At 41.9% G+C, this 18,601-nt stretch overlaps 1 protein-coding gene across 3 annotated transcripts in view; it reads right to left on the bottom strand.

Moving 5' to 3' along the window:
- Nucleotides 1-18,601, bottom strand: part of gramd1a.L (GRAM domain containing 1A L homeolog) — a 91,904-nt gene that overhangs the window by 12,737 nt on the left and 60,566 nt on the right. For 2 of the 3 annotated variants that reach the window (XM_041569795.1, XM_041569797.1), the window contains 6 exons: nucleotides 7,983-8,250; nucleotides 6,738-6,758; nucleotides 6,468-6,552; nucleotides 5,033-5,136; nucleotides 4,504-4,599; nucleotides 2,652-2,732 (listed from right to left, as the gene is read on the bottom strand). In XM_041569795.1, the coding sequence (XP_041425729.1) occupies nucleotides 2,652-2,732; nucleotides 4,504-4,599; nucleotides 5,033-5,136; nucleotides 6,468-6,552; nucleotides 6,738-6,758; nucleotides 7,983-8,250 (655 nt within the window). Of the gene's footprint in view, nucleotides 1-2,651; nucleotides 2,733-4,503; nucleotides 4,600-5,032; nucleotides 5,137-6,467; nucleotides 6,553-6,737; nucleotides 6,759-7,982; nucleotides 8,251-10,246; nucleotides 10,358-18,601 lie in introns of those variants that run through there. The other variant, XM_041569796.1, reaches the window with a different exon arrangement.

The raw sequence follows: 18,601 nt of genomic DNA, 5'->3' as shown, positions 1-18,601 counted from the left end.
GAAAGAGGCTGATGTTCTTCTGCTTAGGAAAGGTGTGAGAAAGGTTTCTAATTTTATTCCTAAGCAGAAGAACATCAGCCTCTTTCTTTCAGCAGATGGCGCTGTATCCTTTAATGTCTTGGAATTAAAAATAAATAAATAATGAATGTACATTGCAAAAGTGCTTAGAATAGCCCCCTTGTCAATTTTACATTCACTTATTTTTAAGGTTTCCCTATCCTTTATGATTTTTTTAAATTATTTGTCTTCTTCTTCTGACTCTTTCCAGTTTTCAAATGGGGGTCACTGACCCCATCTAAAAAAACAACACGAAAGGCTACACATCATGTATTGCTACTTTTTATTACTCATCTTTCTATTCAGGCCTCTGCTATTCATATTCCAGTCTCTCATTAAAATCAATGCATGGTTACTAGGGTCCAAGATGGCTGCAATTACAAACTGGAGAGCTGCTGAATAAAAAGCTAAATAACTCAAAAACCACAAATAATAAAAAATGAAAACCAATTGCAAATTGTCTCAGAATATCCATTTCTACATCATATTAACAGTTAATTTAAAGGGGAACAACCCTTTAAGGAGATGCCCCTATAACTCCACGTGCCCTTCTATGTCATTCACATGCCCAAAAAGCTGCTACTGCCCATTGTATGGCTGCCCAATGAACTAGAATCAGTTCAGATTCCCAGCAGGGCTGATAAAATACCTGCGTATGTCTCTGATATATAAATATAAAAGCCCGAGTACCACAGCTGAAGTTTCTGGTGAGGAAAGGGTTAAGTCAGAGCCAATGGGGAGTGAAAGTCACTTTGGCTGTGGGTTGAGATTCCTCTTAGTTAAACATAAACAAGTGATCCCGTGAGCTGATAACAATGAGCTTGGACAAGTTCCCTGGCCACTTCCAGCCAAGTGGCTTCTAATGAGTCAGGGCTCCGCCCCTTCTGATTGTGGCCCTTTGTGCAACTACTTGTATAGCCCCTCGGGCCTGTCTCAAATGTTAGGGTACAGGGAGTCTCAGATGTCACCCCCCAACCAAGAACAAAGCAAAGAGCAGCAAACCTATCTATCCTCCCCGTGGCTAATGCAGACCTTCAGATTGTAAGCTTTTGTGACCAGGTCCATCTAATCCTAATGTTTCCTATTAATTAACTGTAAGACGCTTGCTTGTAACAATAATACATCTATATATAAAGTTAAAGGGGGGCTTCACCTTTCAGATAACTTTTAGTACGCTATAGAAAAGCCAATTCTAAGCAACTTTTCAATTGGTCTTTTTTATTTGCCTCTTTCTTCTAATTCTTGCCAGATTTCAAATGGGGGGTCACTGACCCCATCTGAAAACAAATGCTCTGTAAGGCTACACATTAAGGGGGTTATTTACTAAAATCCGAATTTATCTCATAATAGTGATTAAAAAAAAACAAAAAACCTCAAGCTCCTATGCCCGATTTTTTATCTTATTTATTAAAATAAAACTCGATTTTATTTGGATCGTGAAAAAACTCGATAAAATCGAGCGAAAACTTGGATTGTATGAATTTTGTTGTGCTCTTTCCCCCAATCACTCAAGTTTTCCCCTGAAAAAAAAAGAGATTTTCAGGCTAAATCCAGCGCAGACCACGATAACTTTAAATTGAGATTGTTGCCTTCACAGGTCCATACCTCCCAACTGTCCCTTTTTCGGAGGGACAGTCCCTCTTTTCTATGCTCAACCCGCAGTCCCTCATTTGTACTGGAAAGTCCCTCTTTTCTCTGCACTGAACAGCCAGAAAAAGAAACAAAGTTTCTCACTTAATTGGCTTTTAGCAGAGAGCCCAGAACAGCTAACAGGTGCAAATAAGATACTTTGTAACAATATTGAGACACAAAAACACAGTTTAGATGAGGAGAAATATTTTCAAACTGGTAATTATGGGGTGTGGCCACAGAAAGGGGTGTGGTCAAAAAATTGCTGCGCTACGTGAGGGAAAAAAATTTTTGTCCCTCCTTTTTACTTCCAAAATGTTGGGAGGTCTGAGATAGTGGATTTCAGGATTCGGCCTTTTTGCTGCATCGAGTATATAAAATATTGATTTTTTTTAGAGATTTAACAACTCGACCTTTAATAAATAACCCCCTTATTGTTATTGCTATTCAGGCCTCTCCTATTCATATTCCAGTCTCTTCAGTGCATGGTTGCTAGGGGAATTTGGACCCTAGCAATCAGACGGCTGAAACTGCAAACTGGAGAGCTGCTGAATAAAAAGCTAAATAACTCAAAAACCACAAATAATAAAAAATAAAAACCAATTACAAATTGTCTCAGAATAACCCTCTCTACATTATACTAACAGTTAATTTAAAGGTGCACAACCCATTTAATTACTGCTGTAGCCTTCAACATACTCCCACTCAGATTTCCTGGAAATACTATTAGATAATGCAGCTCCGTGTATCCTGGTACTGGCAGATATTTGGACTTTCCTCCTGACTCCCACATGGAGTCACCCGCAGTGCAAGGTCTGGGATGAACCAACTGTTTCCACTTCTGGGTTGTTCCTGCTCCACTGGGTTCTTATAGTACAGCCCGATATAGTATCACATAGGCTAATATATATTGTGTGACCATAATAGACTTTCTCAAGCTCTACGATTAAAGGCCGGGCACTTACCTTATCTAAAAGAGCATTTTGCCAGAGGCGGAAAATCAGCAGAAATGAGCGATCTCGGGCGCCAAAGGAGGTGAAAAAGTGCTAGAAAATCAAAGGAGAAGATGAGACATTTGATGATTGTACAAATACATAAATGCATCAAATAGACAAAAGGAAAGACAAAGCCAGAGGGAAAGAAAAGCTTAACCTGAAATGGAAAAAAAAAACAGAGACAGGCAATGAAATTAACTAAGGGAATAAGAGCTGTACATTTATTATACACAGGTACAGGACAAGCAGCCAATGTATCAGACACGGCCGAATACTGGAAATACAGAGACCCACAACATACTCACAGGCAGATACACGGACAGGCACTGACATAGGAATGACACTAAGATACTCTGTGACAGTTTGTACCTAGAGGTAGGTGTGAATACTGGAATCCCCAGCGTCAGGCAGGCGATGGGTTAATATAAAGCCAAGCACTTCATTGTCCTGATAAACTGCCCTGATATTTACTCTGGGACTAAAGTACAAACACTGGGTGATAAGTGGGATCAATCCAATCAGCTGCACTAATAGTCAATGGGAATGACCCGGGAAAGGGGCGGGTGTCTCTGGCTTGTTGCCGAGGAAGAGAAATGGGAATGTTGAGTGGCACCATAACACCGCTCCCCCCACTCACCTCCATCTTCCTCCCCCTCTCTGCCAAAAATGCAACATTCCAATTGTAAACAAGAGCAACCCAATCCTATTAGCAGAGCTGATTTTAGCTGAAACCAGAGGGGGGATCTGCCCTGGTGCTCGGCTATAAATGACGTTGGTATAAATGTTGTTATATTACTCTTACTTAGTACTAAAGCTGGCAGTGCCCCACAAATAACCCATCACAGCCTATGCTCCCAACTCTAGATACACACACTTGTCAATGTCATGAACAAGGATTTTAAAAAGTTACAGACCTGCACCCCAAACAGTAGAAGGGGTCTTCCCTAAATTCTGTTACTACATGAAGCCCCCTATTCTGAACCCAAAACAGTAATGGGGGATGATCTGTCCCAAACTGTTGACGGGTAGGACCCCCACTCTCTGCCCCAAACTCTAGAAGACATCTGACCCCTAGTCTGAGCCCCAAACAGTAGAGGAAGCCCCCTATTCTGTGCCTCAAACTGTAGAATAGATCTGATCCCTATTCTCTGCCCAAAACAGATGAATGGCTCTTCCCCAATTCTGTTAGTACATGAAACTCCCTATTCTTTACACAAAACATTAATGGAGATGGATCTGCCCCTTATTCTGTGCCCAAAACTGTTGAAGGGTAGAACCCCCTATTCTTTGCCCAAACTCTAGAATACATTTGACCTCATAGAGGAGGTCCCCTATTCTGTGCTCTAAACTGTAGAAGAGACCTGATCCCTATTCTGAGCCCCAAACCATAGAGGAGGTTCCCTATTTTGTGCCCCAAACAGATGAAAGACTCTTCCTCAATTCTGTTAGTAAATGAACTCCCCTATTCTGTACCCAAAACAGTAATGGGGATGATCTGCCCCAAACTGTTGAAGGGTAGGACCTCTACTCTCCCCCACTCTCTGTCCCAAACGCTAGAAACATCTGACCCATATTCTGAGCCCCATACAGTTAAGGAAGTCCCCTATTCTGTGCCTCAAACTGTAGAAGAGACCTGATCCCTATTCTGTGGCCAGATGAAAGGCTCTTCCCCAATTCTGTTAGTACATGCAACTCCCTATTCTTTACCTAAAACAGTAATGGAGATGGATCTGCCATCTGCAAATAACAGGGGCTTAGGACGTGATGATGGAAAATGTAAATAAAAAGTAAAATACTGACCCCCACACCCCGAGATTCTCACCTTCTCGGTTTCAGTGCAAACTTGGATGGCGTTGGGGATCAGCTTGGCCGTCTTCTCCTTCTTGATACATTGTATGTCCTTCAGCTGAATCATGATCTGCCCAATAACAGAGAAGATCCAGACCCAGAGTCAGAACCAAAACCAGCCAACTGCGCCCCCCCAACCTCACTTACTGTAACATACCCTTCCCACACCCCCAACTTCACAGCTGGCCAGATGAGCCACTTTCATGTAACATTTAAAGACCAATGTTGCACTGGCAGCCTTTGGGCACATTGGGCAGAGATACAGACTGCTCGCTAGCGGCCTGTGGGAATAAGCCTTCTGGTGACATCAGCTATACATTATCGGGGGGCATGGCCTGTCCACCACTGAGCATCTTGGAGTTGCTGTTGTCTTGGGAGCCATTGTGTATATATTATTATTATTATTATTAAGGTCACATGGAGGAGAAACCTAATACCCAGACTGATGCAGAACCCCATCACTTGTGTCTCTGACTTCTCTGTATCCCAAGTGTCACACTCACCGTAGTTTCCCAGCGGAAAATGTTGCTATAAAAACAGATCCAGTTCTCCGATAAATAGAGTCTTCCCTGAAGTAAGATATCCTTCTGCAGAGCACAGGAGTAGTCTGACGGGGAACAGAGCACAGGCAGCATGAGAGAAATGAAGTGAGAGAAATGCAGGGATAGAGTAGAAAGTACAGGGATAGAGTAGAAAGTACAGGGATAGAGTAGAAAGTACAGAGATAGAGAAGAAAGTACAGGGATAGAGTAGAAAGTACAGAGACAGAGTAGAAAGTACAGAGACAGAGTAGAAAGTACAAGGATAGAGTAGAAAGTACATGGACAGAGTAGAAAGTACATGGACAGAGTAGAAAGTACATGGACAGAGTAGAAAGTACAGGGATAGAGTAGAAAGTACAGAGATAGAGTAGAAAGTACAGAGATAGAGTAGAAAGTACAGAGATAGAGTAGAAAGTACAGAGATAGAGTAGAAAGTACAGGGATAGAGTAGAAAGTACAGGGAGAGAGTAGAAAGTACAGGGATAGAGTAGAAAGTACAAGGATAGAGTAGAAAGTACAGGGATAGAGTAGAAAGTACAGGGATAGAGTAGAAAGTACAGAGAGAGAGTAGAAAGTACAGAGACAGAGTAGAAAGTACAAGGATAGAGTAGAAAGTACAGAGATAGAGTAGAAAGTACAGAGATAGAGTAGAAAGTACAGGGATAGAGTAGAAAGTACAGGGATAGAGTAGAAAGTACAGGGATAGAGTAGAAAGTACAGGGATAGAGTAGAAAGTACAGGGATAGAGTAGAAAGTACAGAGATAGAGAAGAAAGTACAGGGATAGAGTAGAAAGTACAGAGACAGAGTAGAAAGTACATGGATAGAGTAGAAAGTACAGGGATAGAGCAGAAAGTACAGAGACAGAGTAGAAAGTACATGGATAGAGTAGAAAGTACAGGGATAGAGCAGAAAGTACAGGGAGAGAGTAGAAAGTACAGAGATAGAGTAGAAAGTACAGAGATAGAGTAGAAAGTACAGGGATAGAGTAGAAAGTACAGGGAGAGAGTAGAAAGTACAGGGATAGAGTAGAAAGTACAAGGATAGAGTAGAAAGTACAGGGATAGAGTAGAAAGTACAGAGAGAGTAGAAAGTACAGAGAGAGAGTAGAAAGTACAGAGACAGAGTAGAAAGTACAAGGATAGAGTAGAAAGTACAAGGATAGAGTAGAAAGTACAGAGATAGAGTAGAAAGTACAGGGATAGAGTAGAAAGTACAGGGATAGAGTAGAAAGTACAGGGATAGAGTAGAAAGTACAAGGATAGAGTAGAAAGTACAGGGATAGAGTAGAAAGTACAGGGATAGAGTAGAAATTACAGGGATAGAGTAAAATACATGTGGTTCCTGTAGAATCATTGGGGTGTGCTTATAATAAAATCAGAGTTTACACAACTCACCAACAATGAGACGCTCAGAATCTGGAAGTTTTTTAAAAATCTTACGAAAATCTTCATTCCGCTGCTTGTAAGTGGGGCTCAACATCTGTAATGGCAGGGAGAGGTGAATGCACCAAAATATTGTATCACACAAATAGGAAATAGAAGAAAAAGACAAAGAGAGGAGGAGGATGAGGAGGAGGATGAAGAGGAGGATGAAGAGGAGGAGGAGGATAAAGAGGAGGAGGAGGATGAAGAGGAGGAGGAGTAGGCTACTGGGGAGATACTCACACTGTACCAGCTCTGCATCTTCTGTAAAAAGAGCAAAACACAAGTCAGCAGCTGTTGGCGCTACAGGGGCCCCGAAATAATGTCCCCCCACTACTTGGCACAAGGCCACCCCACTTCTCTAAACACAAAAATCATTTGCTATGAAACACAGACTTCCACAAAATGTAACTTTCACATAAACATTTCTTCCTCATTTGCCATCCTGGAAGTGACTGTATGGAGATATGTTGTGTGTATATGTCTATGTATGATAAGTAGCGCTGTACAAGCATATATTGTATAACCTCTATATTTGTATATATCTGGTCAGTGCTGTGTGTATTACATGGATCCTCCAGCTCATGTTAATCTCCATGTGGCTCCCAAGCCTCTGCTCCTCAGGGGAAGTTTATTATTTCTAGTCACATGACACTGAGCAGTTTCTAAAGGCAACTGTCACATCCTATTGTGTTGCAGAACTGAGGCAGCTGTTTCATTCAAGTGATCTGATGTGAGGCCCAGTTGCCTCTTATATGAATTCTTATATCCTTAGCATTTACAGTGGGGGGTACATTATCCCTTATAATACATGAGTGATACTCAGAGTTCCCTGTATAACTCAGCCTGCAGCCTTGTGCCTTTATATGGTCACAGAACAACCCCTCAGTGACTTCTAATATCCTTATCATTTACAGTAGGGGGTACATTATCCCTTATAATACACAAGTGATACTCAGAGTTCCCTGTATAACTCAGCCTGCAGACTTGTGCCTTTATATGGTCACAGAACAACCCCTCAGTGACTTCTAATATCCTTATCATTTACAGTAGGGGGTACATTATCCCCTATAATACATGAGTGATACTCAGAGTTCCCTGTATAACTCAGCCTGCAGCCTTGTGCCTTTATATTGTCACAAAACCCCTCTGTGACTTCTAATATCCTTATCATTTACAGTAGGGGGTACATTATCCCTTATAATACATAAGTGATACTCCGAGTTCCCTGTATAACTCAGCCTGCAGCCTTGTGCCTTTATATGGTCACAAAACCCCTCTGTGACTTCTAATATCCTTATCATTTACAGTAGGGGGTACATTATCCCTTATAATACATGAGTGATACTCAGAGTTCCCTGTATAACTCAGCCTGCAGCCTTGTGCCTTTATATGGTCACATAACCCATCAGTGACTTCTAAGATCCTTGTAATTTACAGTAGGGGGTATATTATTCCCCGTATCAGAACCCAGCAACATTCTCTCACCTTGCTGTTCCGTATGAATCCTCGCCCACTGAGTTGAGATGTGAGTGGGGTTCCAGGCTGGGAGTTGGTTTGTGTGGGTTGCTGGGCATTGCACTGGTTCCCTGGCACAGTAGAAGACTGAAGTAAAGTGGGAGTAAAAGTGTTGGGGGTCTGCTCTGCGGAGCCTTCTGATCCCCTTTCCACCATACTGTCAACTTCGCTGCTCACCAGACGCCTCCGCACAGCAGGGGAGTTACTGGGAGTGCTGCGGGGAGTGATACTGCCAGTGCTGCAGAGAGAGACACAATAAAATAAGATATTAGGGCTCATCTAGTAACACAAATACAACATTTATTGGATATAAATGTTTATTTATCTCTGACACCTCTTGCTTTGTCCTGCAAATCTGTAAGAATGACATCTGGTTTCTAGAGCTGCTTATCGTAGCAACCAGAAATTAAGGAAAATATCAGAGCAAAGAATGAATAGGATCAGAAGTATAAGCATCATAATTCTACACTTACAATATGTCTTATTTGCAAGGTGGCATTTCAAATTTCAGTTTCATCTGCAAAAATATATAGTAGAAATAATAACTAAAAAAAAAAACAAAACTAATTATGGGTTCCAAAGGTGCTGGGAGTTTTATAACATGTAGTTCTACTGTCTCTATCATTTCTGACTCCATCTTGCTCTACTGTCTCCATCTTGCCCTACTGTCTCCATCTTGCCCTACTGTCTCCATCTTGCCCTACTTTCTCTATCTTTCTATGATGTATCCATCTTGTCCTACTGGCTCCATCTTGCCCTTCTTACTTCACCTTGTTCTACTGTCTCCATCTTGCCCTACTGTCTCTATCTTTCTATGATGTATCCATCTTGCCCTACTGGCTTCATCTTGGCCTTCTTTCTCCACCTTGTCCTACTGTCTCCATCTTGCCCTTCTGTCTCTATCTTTCTATGGTGTATCCATCTTTCCCTACTGTCTCCATCTTGCCCTACAGTCACCATCTTGCCCTATGGTCTCCATCTTGTCCTACTGTTCTTTATTTGTTCTACTGTCTCAATCTTTCCATGATGTCTCTGTCTTGCCCTGCTATCTGCATCTTGTCATACTGTCTCCATCTTGCCCTACTGTCTCCATCTTGCCGTACTGTTCTCATCTCGCTCTACCGTCTCCATATTTCTATGATGTCTCCATCTTGCTCTACTGTCTCCATCTTGTCCTACTGTCTCCATCTTGTCCTATTGTCTCCATATTGCATTACTGTCACCATCTTGCTCTACTGTCTCCATCTTGCCCTAGTGTCTCAATGTTGCCCTACTGTCTCTATCCTGTCCTACTGTCTTCAACTTGCCCTAGTGTCTCCATCTTGCCCAACTGTCTCCATCTTGCCCTACTTTCTCCATCTTGCACTACTGTCTCCATCTTGCCCTCCTGTCTCAAGCTTTCCATGATGCCTCTATCTTGTTGTACCGTCTCCATATTTCTATGATGTCTCCATCTTGCTCTACTGTCTCCATCTTGTCCTACTGTCTCCATCTTGTCCTACTGTCTCCATATTGCACTACTGTCACCATCTTGCTCTACTGTCTCCATCTTGCCCTAGTGTCTCAATTTTCCCCTACTGTCTCTATCCTGTCCTACTGTCTTTAACTTGCTCTACTGTCTCCATGTTGCTCTACTGTCTCCATCTTGCTCTCTTGTCTCAATCTTTCCATGATGCCTCCATCTTGTTTTACTCTCTCAATCTTGCCCTACTGTCTCCATCCTGTCCTACTGTCTCCATCTTGCCCAACTGTCTCCATCTTGCCCTACTGTCTCCATCTTGCCCTCCTGTCTCAAGCTTTCCATGATGCCTCTATCTTGTTGTACTGTCTCAATCTTGCCCTACTGTCTCCATCTTGAGCTACTGTCTCCATCCTGTCTCACTGTCTCCATCTTGGCCTACTGTCTCCATCTTGCACTACTGCCTCAATTTTGCTCTACTGTCTTCATCTTGTCCTACTGTCTCCGTTTGCTCCACTGTCTTCATCTTGCACTATTGTCTCCTTCTTGTCCTACTGTCTCCATCTGTCCTACAGTCTCCATCTTGCATTACTGTTACCATATTCAATTTGTTAGAATAATAAAAAGTATATTAATAGGATAATACATTTCTCACCTTTCCCCCAAACACACACAGTTTACTACAAGCCTATGTCCCATCTGAAGGCCGCTGGACCCGCCACATTCCATACAGTAAGCCCCTAATGCATGATGCATGCCAAGTGCCCTAACCTACCTTATAAATGTGGAACTCCATCCCTGACAAGCCAGAAAAGTCATTGTGCCCTGCCTCTCCCTCAGCTACATTATCTCTGCACATGGGAGAGTCCAAGAAACAAACAGGTGGGACCTCCAAGAGCAAATCCCTTCATGACTCATTTGTCCCTTTTGTTGATTCCCCCTATTTGCATTTGTAAAGGATCATTTGTTCAGCCACTTCACATTCCCACCCTCCAACAACACAACTCACGGGGCAATTGTGCATTTCCTGTCACTCACACTCATATCTCAGGGGGGTTGTCTAATGGGGCCCATTGATTGGCGAGTTACAATTAGGAACTGTTACAAATGACCAAGGGCGATGGACAGTGTTTTGGTGCCTGTGCAATTTCCAGTGGGGTCACCTTCCTAGTTGGGGCAATTGCCATACAAATCAATGGAAAGATTATTCCCAGCACTTTGCTGCCTGCTCACCCTACTGCCAATTGGACTGCTCATTGCCCATTGGTCAGAGAGGTCAGAGGGATTCATGGTCAGGCTAAATGTATTATGAAAAGCCTCATTTGTGATTGGTTGGAAAGGAAACGTTATACTTGCAGCCTATAGGTTGCCTGACAAATCTGCAATACTAGGATAATAACAATAGTAATAATAATAATATAATAATAATAATAATAATAGCACTACCAATATAAGGATACAAACACATGGTTTGGGTTGTTTACTGCACTTCTACATGGCAAGGCCTTAATAGAATTAGGCAGCAATGAAGAGAGAGTTAATTAAAGGGCAAATGAAGCAGTTTGCTCATAGTCTGTACAGAGAGATCTCATAAAACTATGGCAGCATAGGTATTCCCTGTACTAAGCACAATTCAGCAGGAACAGTCCCCTAAGTTTGCTCATAGTCTGTACAGAGAGATCCCATAAAACTATGGCAGCATAGGTATTCCTCTGTACTAAGCACAATTCAGCAGGAACAGTCCCTAAGTATTAAATGAGGGCAGTGTAGGCATGGCATAGTACATAACATTAGTACATAGCTACAGCACTGAGCCAGTATTTACCCAGTGATCAGTTACTGAATGAGATGAAAATCGTTGGCATGTGATTTGGCTGCAGGAGACAGTAGGGCCCCAGTATCGCTGGTCAGTTGAGAGGTGCCAGGGATTTGATGACTGTCAGTTCCTGGGAGCAGAGAGGTGCCAACAGCCAGTGCTATTTCATATAAAGCGTCGCTTGTTCAGTAAGGGAGACATGGGACTGGGGGGAGAACGTTCTGTTCATAAACACAGAGTCCTGGCACCACAGGGGCCCAACATCACCCCCCGAGCGACAAACTTCATTCTCGTTTCTTTTCATAGGTCTGACCTCAGCATCCGGCACCTTCTACAACTACTCCCTGAGCTTCACCTAAACACTGCATTTTGCCCAATGAAGGCACAGAACTGATACAGAACAAATACAGGAACCCAGATTTAGTAAAGAGGTGGTTCACCATTAAGTTAAATTTTAGTATGTTATGGAATGGCTAATTCTAAGCCACTTTTCAATCGGCCTTCATATTTTCTTTTTTTATAGTTTTTGAACTATTTGCCTTCTTCTTCTGTCTCTTTCCAGCTTTCAAATGGGAGTCACTGACCCCATCTAAAAAAAAAAAAATGTGGACCCTAGTTACCAGATTACTGAAGTTGCAAACAGGAGAGCTGCTGAATAAAAAGCTGAATAACTCACAAACAATAAAAAATAAAAACCAATTGGAAATTGTTCATTTAAAGGCGTAGAGCCCATTTAAAGGGGAACTTCATACAAACGCCCCTTTTTGTGCACAGTGAAAGAAATATACACTCAGTCCTCATTGCCACTGGTTGTCTCTCCCTGCACTGCTGGTCCTGACTACATGTACCACTGAAACACCATAACGCTAGTCAGCTCTCCTCCAGCCAAAACTACAGTTCCCACAATGCCTTGCATGCTCAGCAAAGAAGGACAATCACAGAACATGCAAGGGATTGTGGGTACTGTAGTCTCGAGTGGAGGAGAGCTGACTCGTGCTACAGTGATACATGTAGTCAGGCTGAGCAGTGGAGGAGGATCGCTGGTATAATTGGGACTGTTCACACACAGTATGGCCCTGTGCCCTATTTCTCTGACATTTGTTCATTCCTCTCTGTTGCCTTATTCTCTCTCAGAGTGACAGGTGTCTCTGGCCAGCTGTTCTGACATCCCTGCAGTTGGTCTCATGCAGAGCTCAGGTCCAAGGTGACAGATGTCAGCCCTCCTGGCACTTAGCTCACCGCCGCTGCCCCTTGTGGGTGACATAAGAATGACAGACAGCAGGGTTGCCAGGTTGGTGGTTTTCCAGCCAAATTGGGTTACTAATTTAAAGGAAAACTATACCCCCAAAATGAACACTTAAGCAACAGATAGTTCATATCATATTAAGTGGCATATTAAAGAATCTTACCAAACTGGAATATATATTTGAGTAAATATTGCCCTTTTACATCTCTTGCCTTGAGCCCCCATTTTGTGATGGTCTTTGTGCTGCCTCAGAGATCACCTGACCAGAAATACTGCAGCTCTACCTGTAACAGGAAGAAGTGAGGAAGCAAAAGACACAACTCTGTCTGTTAATTGGCTCATGTGACCTAACATGTATGGTTTGTTGGTTTGTTTGTGAGTACAGTGAATCCTACGATCCCAGGGGGCGGCCCTTATTTTTTAAAATGGCAATTTTCTATTTATGATTACCCAATGGCACATACTACTAGAAAAGTATGAAAATGGTTTATTTACATGAAGCAGGATTTTACATATGAGCTGTTTTATGCAATATCTTTTTTATAGAGACCTACATTGTTTGGGGGGTGTAGTTTTCCTTTAAAGCCCAGGCGGGTTTTGAAAGTACAAACTAGACAAGGTACGGATTTGGGCTACTTTTCGGGCCCGGTTTGTACTTTGGAAACCAGCCAAAGTTTTTTCTTGCCCTAATGTGAAAAGCCTGCGTCTCCCAATGCATGTTGGGTAACGTCGTTTTTATTTACCAACTGCCAAGTTCGATGTAAGACTACAATACCCAGCATGCAATGGGAGTTACCAGATTTTGGGCCCAGTGTCCCATCACTTTTAAGCATTCTCGCATTTTCTGGTGACTTTTCTCAATTTCGGTGGAAAAAAATCTACTGGCCACCTAAACAGACAGTTTCATACACTGCAGAACTATAGGGGACCGACTCTATACACAGTAAGTGCAGAGCCAAAGGAGTCTCTTCTCACTTATCCTTATGCTCTCCTATAGGCAATGACACAAAAATAGAATTATTATTGGGCCCCAATGTAAATCCTTTGGATGGGTGCCCTGGCATCACGGGTGCTCTGCTTCCGGGGGACTTGCAGTTGTAACTACCCCTACTGGGCACAGCTAGAGTATATACTTGGTACCACCCATTTACCTGTGATATATGCTTGGCATCTATTTGCAGCGCCTTCTATGTGATCCCTGGGCACAGCTAGAGTATATACTTGGCATCATTAGCCCCTTGTATCCATGTACTCTGCACTTTACACATCAGCAGAGCAGGCTGAAGGGGTTGTTAGGACAGAGTGTAGGGGCACAATAAGGGCACAGTAAATCCAGTGACACTTCAGTACCTGAAACTGCACAAAAGAAGCTGCAATTTCCCGGCTCAGAGAGTTACTAGCAACTGTTCTGGAGCAACAAAAGAAGCGCAACTTGTCCAGCACACGTCTGTCTGTCTGTATGTCTGTCACAGCATCGGGAGACGTCCATGGGTTTCTCAATGGCTCATTGTATCTGTGTCAGGAACAGCTGTGATCACTGGACTACTAAGCCCCAACACCTGCCAGTCACACACACACATACATATATATACACACCCATAAACACACATGTAGCTGTCTCCTATACACTGTACAAGGGGAAGTATTCCTCAATCAAACATGCCGATTGGACCGATCCCTGGATCAGCACGGTGCGCTGTGTACTTTATAAAAGAGGCGTCCGACCCTTTCTTGAAGCTTCTAATGTATCGGCCAGTGCAAGTGATTCTACTGGGGAATCATGTAATAATCAGCTCCTGTATATAATAACGGCTACAATTTGGTACATACCCCAACCTTACACCCATGCGGCATTATCATTTGACCATCAGGAAGTGAAAAAAGTGGAGGGATTCTCTGTATGGTGCGGCGTGCTTAAACAAGCCCCTCCCACAAGCATAAGCCACACCCATTGTTATAATATACCTCACGCACCAATACATTCCGGTTTCACCCACTTTAAGCCCATTTTCCTTTTTGGTATTTCCTTCTAAAGCCCAGTTTGATGCTCAGTATGTTTAAATTCATGTGTGTGACCTGTAGGGACCCCAAAATAAAAACTGTCCATAGGACTTTTGTTGGCTGCCAATTCAGTTTCTGCAAACACAGTATCGTGCGTCATAACTAGGGATGCACCAAATACAGGAATCAGTTACGGATTCGGCCTTTTTCAGCAGGATTCGGCCAAATCCTTCTGCCCAGCTGAACCGAATCCTACTTTGCATATGCAAATTAGGGGCGGGGAGAGAAATCGCGTGACTTTTTGTCATTAAACAATGTGCATATGCAAATTAGGATTCCGTACAGTATTCGGCCGAGTCTTTCGCGAAGTCATAACATAGCTGAACCCCATCATATTCTATATTACCCAAGATTATTTCATATATATCATTCTCTCACTATTACTTACGCTGTTGTTTAATACCTTCATTTTCTCTTTTTTGTTTCCCGTTTTCTTCTTCTCTCCTTTCCTCTCTGATGCCTCCACCTCCTCTATCTGTTTAACACTTCTCTATCTCTTCTCTACTTCTCTCTCCTTTTAAACTATATTATATTTTACCTCTTCATTTTATTCGCATGCAGAAGTGAAGAGGAGCAAAAGAAAGTTCCAACATCTCCACCATTTCACAGAAATGAAGAAGTGAAGCGACGGCGTCTTTGTGTATCCCTCCCCAATTCCAGTAGTGTCTACCCTAACCCTCGGCATATTATATTCTTACTCCCGCACTGCAGAGAAGCCAACATGTTCCGTAGCGCAGAGACAAACCAGTTAATCTGCTCTCACATTAATCCCTAGAGCTGAGCCCCCCCACACACTTATAATCAGTATCGCAGCTGTTTATTCGCCAGTAAAGGCAGATTTAACACCGCAGCTCAGAAAACTCTCTCTCTCCGGCCTAATTGTGTCCTCGTCACTGTCTCCATGGAAACGCTTGTGTAATTTTTCGGTAATGTGCGTGAGCCCTAGTATTCCCTAGCTGTCGCCAACCGCTTGAAGCGATGCAGTCTCCCATCAAGGGAAGGTCCCCCATGAAATACATGACAAGACAATTTGCAATTGGCCTTCATTTATCTCTGCTCATTCTGCAACCTTCCAGGTTGGCATTGTAACCAATATCTGGCTGTTGGGCAAATAATAACATTTTAATGCTGTAAAAGAAGGGGAGCTGCATACTAGAAACAGACACACTCATTTTCAGTCACAAATAATTATAATTAAATTCCCCCCAAAAAAGATCAACTGCAAGGCTGCTTACCTATAACCTGCTACATTATATATATATATATATATATATATATATATATTTATTTATTTATTTTTTAGGGATGCACAGAACCCAGTATCTTGGATTCGGCTGAACCCCCGACTCCGTTTCGAAAGATTCGCCGAATACCAAACAGAATCCTAATTTGCATATGCAAATTAGGGGTGGGAAGGGGAAACATTTATTACTTCCTTGTCCTCCTCCCCACTGCTAATTTGCCTATGCAAATTAGGATTCAGTTCAGCCGGACAGAAGGATTCGGCCAAATCCAAATCCTGCTGAAAAAGGCCAAATCCTGTATTGGGTGCATCCCTAGACAGAAATGACATCACTAGGCTCATCTTATAACAGATGACATCACTAACCACCATTTATAAGGATATAATTTACAGGATATTCATGGCTCTTGTGCATTATATATAGATAGTGAATAAAGTACCCCCTCTTGTAAAATATAAGGATATTATAAGTTACCGAGGAGTTCCATGACCATATAAAAGTACGAGGCTGAAGAATGAGTGTTTTTATACAGGTCATGGAACTCCGAGGTAACTTCTAATATCCTCATATTTTGCAACTGGGGGTACTTTATTTATTATAATACACAAATTTCAGTGAGTCATGTGACAGAAATAACATCAGAACTCACCGTTTATAACTGATGACATCAGAACTCACCGTTTATAACTGATGACATCAGAACTCACCGTTTATAACTGATGACATCAGAACTCACCGTTTATAAGGATATAATTTACAAGATATTCATGGTTTTGTGTATTATATATATTTATATATACACACACACACATGCAATCCAATGAGGAGCCTGTTCTTCAGTCATATATATATATATAATACACAGAGATGCCGGCACTCTCGAGAACAGCGTTAAATGTGCCTGGGTGCAGCGTCAGACAATTCACATAGAAAACAGAAGATGACTAAAAAATATGCCATCAATTACCTATACCCCTATATCACACTTCACTGTTCATCTTTATCATGATCTTAAAAAGGTTAAAGGAGAAGGAAAGGTTAAAACTAAGTAAGTCTTATCAGAAAGCTCCACCTAAATACACCAGTAAACCCCCAAAGTAATGTTGCTCTGAGTCCCCTGTCAAAAGAAACACTGCATTTCTTTCCTTCTATTGTGTACTCATGGGCTTCTGTATCAGACTTCCTGCCTTAAGCTTAAACCCAATTGCCCTGGGCAAGAGCATGCTCAGTTTGCTCCTCTCCACCCCCCTCACTTCTCTGCTGTAATCTGAGCCCAGAGCAGGGAGAGACTCAGGCAGGAAGTGATGTCACACCATGTTAATACTGCAGCTGCTATTCTAAACAAACAGAGAGTTTCTAGAGTTTTTTACTCAGATATGGTAAAACATTCTACAGAATAAATATAGCATTCTAGCTTGCACTATTGCAGCTAATCTATTGGCAAATAAAATGCCTCCGTAGCTTACCTTTTCCTTTAAAAAGTTTGAAAACAAAGCAAGAATGTACCACATTTGTTTCATCTACTTGATATTGTACTAAGTGTTACTAAATATCTTAATTTGAGGAAGTTCCTAGAGTGAAAGCAAGAATTTTGCCTCCCCTATGGTTTAATTCTTGCTTTCACACTAGGAACTTCCTCAAATAATGAGGCATACAAATGATGGCATAATTTTTTCATATGGGTAATATACATAAGAAACAACTATTGTGATTTATGCTAATTATAGTCATCGGCCATTGACACAAATTATACGTCATTGAGGGTGTTGCTGTTTTTTCCCGCCTTTTCATGTATTTAAAGCATTTATTTTACCATTTTCTGTACCTTGAGAAAGGCCGAAACGTCGGTCACTAACTTTAATAAATCAATATTTATTATTTTTAAGTCCTGTGAGTGCGGCTCATCTTCTGTTTTCTATATATATATACATATAATACACAAAACCATGAATATCTTGTAAATGATATCCTTATAAACGGTGAGTTCTGATGTCATCAGTTATAAACGGTGAGTTCTGATGTCATCAGTTATAAACGGTGAGTTCTGATGTAATTTCTGTCACACGACTCACTGAAACTTGTGTATAAATAAAGTACCCCCAGTTCCATTTTATCAGGATATCAGAAGTAACCTCGGAGTTCCATGACCTGTATAAAAGCACTCGGCCTTGTCCTATAGTCATGGAACTCCTCTGTGACTTATAATATCCTTATATTTTGCTAGAGGGGGTACTTTATTTAAGATATACTGTATATATATGTATATGTGTATGAATAGCAGGTGGAAGTGGGGGAAACAACAGGAAACATGGGGTCGTCAGCTCTTTAACTTTCAGTTTCCTTCAAGAACAATGGATTTAACTAAATAAATTCTGATCCGTGTGCAGAGAAAAAACAGTGAAAGGAGTTCCCAGCCCTCCCCTGAATACAGGGGCCGTTATATACACACTGGGCAGTTTGTGGGGCTGTGTGATAACTGCAAGCTGTGTCAGTTACCAAGGCAACAGTCACGTCAACAACAGCATTTTGATGGTCCTCAGTTTGGGTATTGGCCGATGTCATTGTTTAACTTCCCCTTAAAACGGGTGGTTCTCCTTTAAGTGAACTTTTAGCATGTTATAGAATGGCCCATTCTAAGCAACTTTTCAATCGGCCTTCATTTTTTCTTTTTTTATAGTTCTGTAATTATTTACCTTCTGACTCTTTCCAGCTTTGAAATGGGGGTCACTGACCCTATCTAAAAAACAAATATCTCTGTAAGGC

The sequence above is a fragment of the Xenopus laevis genome, chromosome 7L (assembly GCF_017654675.1).
Source record: "Xenopus laevis strain J_2021 chromosome 7L, Xenopus_laevis_v10.1, whole genome shotgun sequence".
Classification (NCBI taxonomy): Eukaryota; Metazoa; Chordata; class Amphibia; order Anura; family Pipidae; genus Xenopus; species Xenopus laevis.
The sequence above is the reverse complement of the archived record's forward strand: the minus strand, read 5'-3'. Positions and strand labels throughout refer to the sequence as shown.